Genomic DNA, 3,208 nt, shown 5'->3' with positions numbered 1-3,208 from the left:
AAACCTCCTTCATATTCATGACATGTGTCATGTCATGATTATGAAGGTGTCATGTCAGTCTTATGCACACCCCTTCAAGTAAAGTGTTACCACAACCCCTAACAATAATTTTGATCAAAAAATTCAATATACTGTATGTGTATGTAACCATGTTGTTGTAATTTCGGCTGCATCTGAAATAGGCCATACTACTGAGAAGTTAAAGTAAATATGTGCGGAGTAAGAATAGGCTATATAAGGTAGCTGAAGCGTTTAAAACATACGTGCATAGTTCAGATTTAACTTTACGTTGTACTGCACTAACTCTCATCAAAAGAGGGAGAGAAAAAAAAGTATTGCACAATAAGGGGTTGTATTGCACTAAGATGTGCACTCACAGTATGCACTTTCATTGCGCCAGCAGGGGGCACACATACCACACTGAATTATTAATAACCCGTTAATTTAGCTGAAATGATAATAATGCATGTAAGTGTTTTATAATAATATGATTAATTATGGCTAGCCTACCTAAATATTTTGTTATACATATAAAATGGCAACTACAAAACTAAAGTTATTTCTATAGTCTCTTCAAACTGTTCTTCAAATAAAATTTACTTTTAAACATGTTGGTCCGTTAGTTTTTACCAATAAAAACACTTGTGTATGTCGCCCAGAGTGGTTGCTAAGCATGATAAACAGATCTTTTAATATGATGCTGCTATCTACCAATCAGCATCCAGGACTCGAGCTGCACGTTTTATAAATAGAAACCAGCCAAAAGCAGTCAGTCAAACAGAAGCCAAGTGATGCACAAATCCTACCAGCCGCTAAAACCCTCGACCAACAAATACCTGCAGCAGAGATGGGACCAGACGCGCTATGAGGACCACCGCAGCAAGGTTTCTGCATCTGTTTGTTTCATAATCCTGTTTGGTATTGCTTGAAAACGAATTTGGGCAGCTATTTAAAATGTCATTTATTCCTGTGATGCACAGCTGAATTTTCAGCATCATTCCTCCAGTCTTCAGAGTCACATGATCTTCAGAAATTTGCTGCTCAAGAAACATTTCTGATTATCATCAATGTTGAAAACAGTAGTGCTGCCCAATATTTTTGTGGCGATACACTTAGTTTGGGGTAAGTAAAATGAATAATAAAAAAATAAATGATGTTCTTGTGAACTTTCTGTTCATCTGTGAATCCTGAAAAATAAAATACATCACGGTTTCTTAAAATATTGTGCAGCACGACTGTTTTCAACATTGATAATAATCATAAATGTGTCTCGAGCAGCAAATCAGCATATTAGAATGAAAATACAGCTGTGCATCACAGAAATAAATTATATTTTAATATATATTCACATAGAAAACTGTTATTTTAAATGTTAATAATATTTCACAATTTTTACAGTATTTTTGATCATATAAACGCAGCCTTGATCAGCAGAAGAAAACATAAATATTATTCCACATTTTGACCAGTGGTGTTTTAAACTGAAATGTTTATTTTTAAATTTACACTCTACTGGATCAGTAAAGACTTGAAATTCTTATCGAGAAATGCACTCTTAAATACAGGAGCACAGCTGAAATGATGTTCTCCCTGTATTTAATGATTTCATTTCCTCTCTGTATTTCTTTCTAAGGTGCGAGAGGCCAAACCCGTGGTCAACACCAAGGGCATCCAAACGCCTGCACATATTCAACAGAAACTGAAGAAAATCCAGGTGACTCGTTAATTAATATGTAAACAAGAATGTATTACAATGCATTCATATGTCAAATTATAGATGCATTTACAAACCTACACTGGAAAAAAAACGTGTAGGAATTTTTTTTTTTGTTCAAATGCATGCATTAAAATACTGTATATGAAATGAGTTTGTGCTGTTTTCAGGTGCAGGACGAGAGGATGTTCACCATTGAGAGAGACAATCATCTCCTGGCGTCCGAACTGGCTGCGATCTCTCGCTCCAAAGGCCGCGTGGACCACAGGAACATTTACCCAGAGTGCAGGTGTTTGTGTGTTTCTGTGGCGGTCAGTGTTTAGTTAACACAGTAACACGCTGACCTGGTTAGGAGCTGTTTATTTGAGAAGGGTTTCTGGTGTCGTGTCATCTGCGGATCTCACACTGACGGATGAATCATTCATGCAGGGCTGGTGACAAAGCCTTTATGAATTATTGAGAGACACATAAGCCATTCTCCATCCGTCGGTGGAAGGGTTGTGGTCTTACCATTTGTGTTTTTGTACAGTATGACGGAAGGACTGGTGAAGTGCTTTACTGTTTACAGTTCCATGCACAATTCCTTCAGAATATGTAAAAACTATATATCTTTAGGTTTTAGTAATACAGTGTTAGTTTAGTTTCGTTATTATAACATACAATACTTTAAAGTAGTTTTTAATTTGTACTTTAGTTTCACATTTTCTGTTTATAGTTTTATAGTTTTTGTTTTAATTTTCTGTCTCAGTTTTAGTAAAAGTTATAGTAATTTTGCTGTGTATTTTTGTGATTTTCTGTTCGTTTTTTAAGTCTAGATAGTATTTTTATATATAGCCTACATTTTTATTGATAATAATTTTTAGAAACATTTAGAATTATTTTGTTTTGTTTTTAATTATAGTTAAAGTTTTAGTAATTTTGTTGTGTTTTTGTGATGTTCAGTAGTTTTTAATGTCTGTATAGTGTTTTTATAAATTATTATTTAGAATGTTTTTAATAATATTTAGAATTTGTTTTTACATCGTCTTTAATTTTAATTTTTAATATTGGTAATTTTGTTGTGTTTTGTGATTTTTTTCCCCCTTCATTTTATTTATTCTTTTCTTGTTTTTTTTCTTTTTATATATGTCTATATAATATTTTTTATTTTTTAACTTTTATTAATATTTTGTATTTTTTTAATATATTTTTATATGTTCTATTCTGTTTTCTTTTTTATTTTAATTAGGGTTTAAGTAGCTTTTGTGTTTTTGTTTTTTCAGCAGTTTCATAAATGTTTTTATTATATTTTTTATTTATAATTTTTTTATAGTAATTATAATTTTTTTAATGCTTACTTTTTAATTTTAGTCAGTTTTAGTAATTTTATGGTGTTTTTGTGATTTTCGGCGGGTTTTTGTTTGTAAATGTCTTTTATATATATATATATATATATATATATATATATATATATATATATATGTGACACTGGCGCACAAAAGCAGTGTTAAGTCG

The 3,208-nt window shown here is 31.7% G+C and overlaps 1 protein-coding gene across 1 annotated transcript in view; it reads left to right on the top strand.

Moving 5' to 3' along the window:
• The first annotated feature begins 789 nt into the window (after positions 1 to 789).
• The window catches only part of LOC107549627 (uncharacterized), a 6,135-nt gene continuing 3,716 nt past the window's right edge, over positions 790 to 3,208 (top strand). The window contains exons 1-3 of the mRNA XM_016230777.1: positions 790 to 884; positions 1,634 to 1,714; positions 1,885 to 2,003. Of these exons, the coding sequence (XP_016086263.1) occupies positions 792 to 884; positions 1,634 to 1,714; positions 1,885 to 2,003 (293 nt within the window). The 5' untranslated portion in view covers positions 790 to 791. The remainder of the gene's footprint in view (positions 885 to 1,633; positions 1,715 to 1,884; positions 2,004 to 3,208) is intronic.

This window comes from Sinocyclocheilus grahami, unplaced genomic scaffold (genome assembly GCF_001515645.1).
Source record: "Sinocyclocheilus grahami isolate Dianchi unplaced genomic scaffold, SAMN03320097.WGS_v1.1 scaffold377.1, whole genome shotgun sequence".
Taxonomy (NCBI): domain Eukaryota; kingdom Metazoa; phylum Chordata; class Actinopteri; order Cypriniformes; family Cyprinidae; genus Sinocyclocheilus; species Sinocyclocheilus grahami.
The sequence above is the reverse complement of the archived record's forward strand: the minus strand, read 5'-3'. Positions and strand labels throughout refer to the sequence as shown.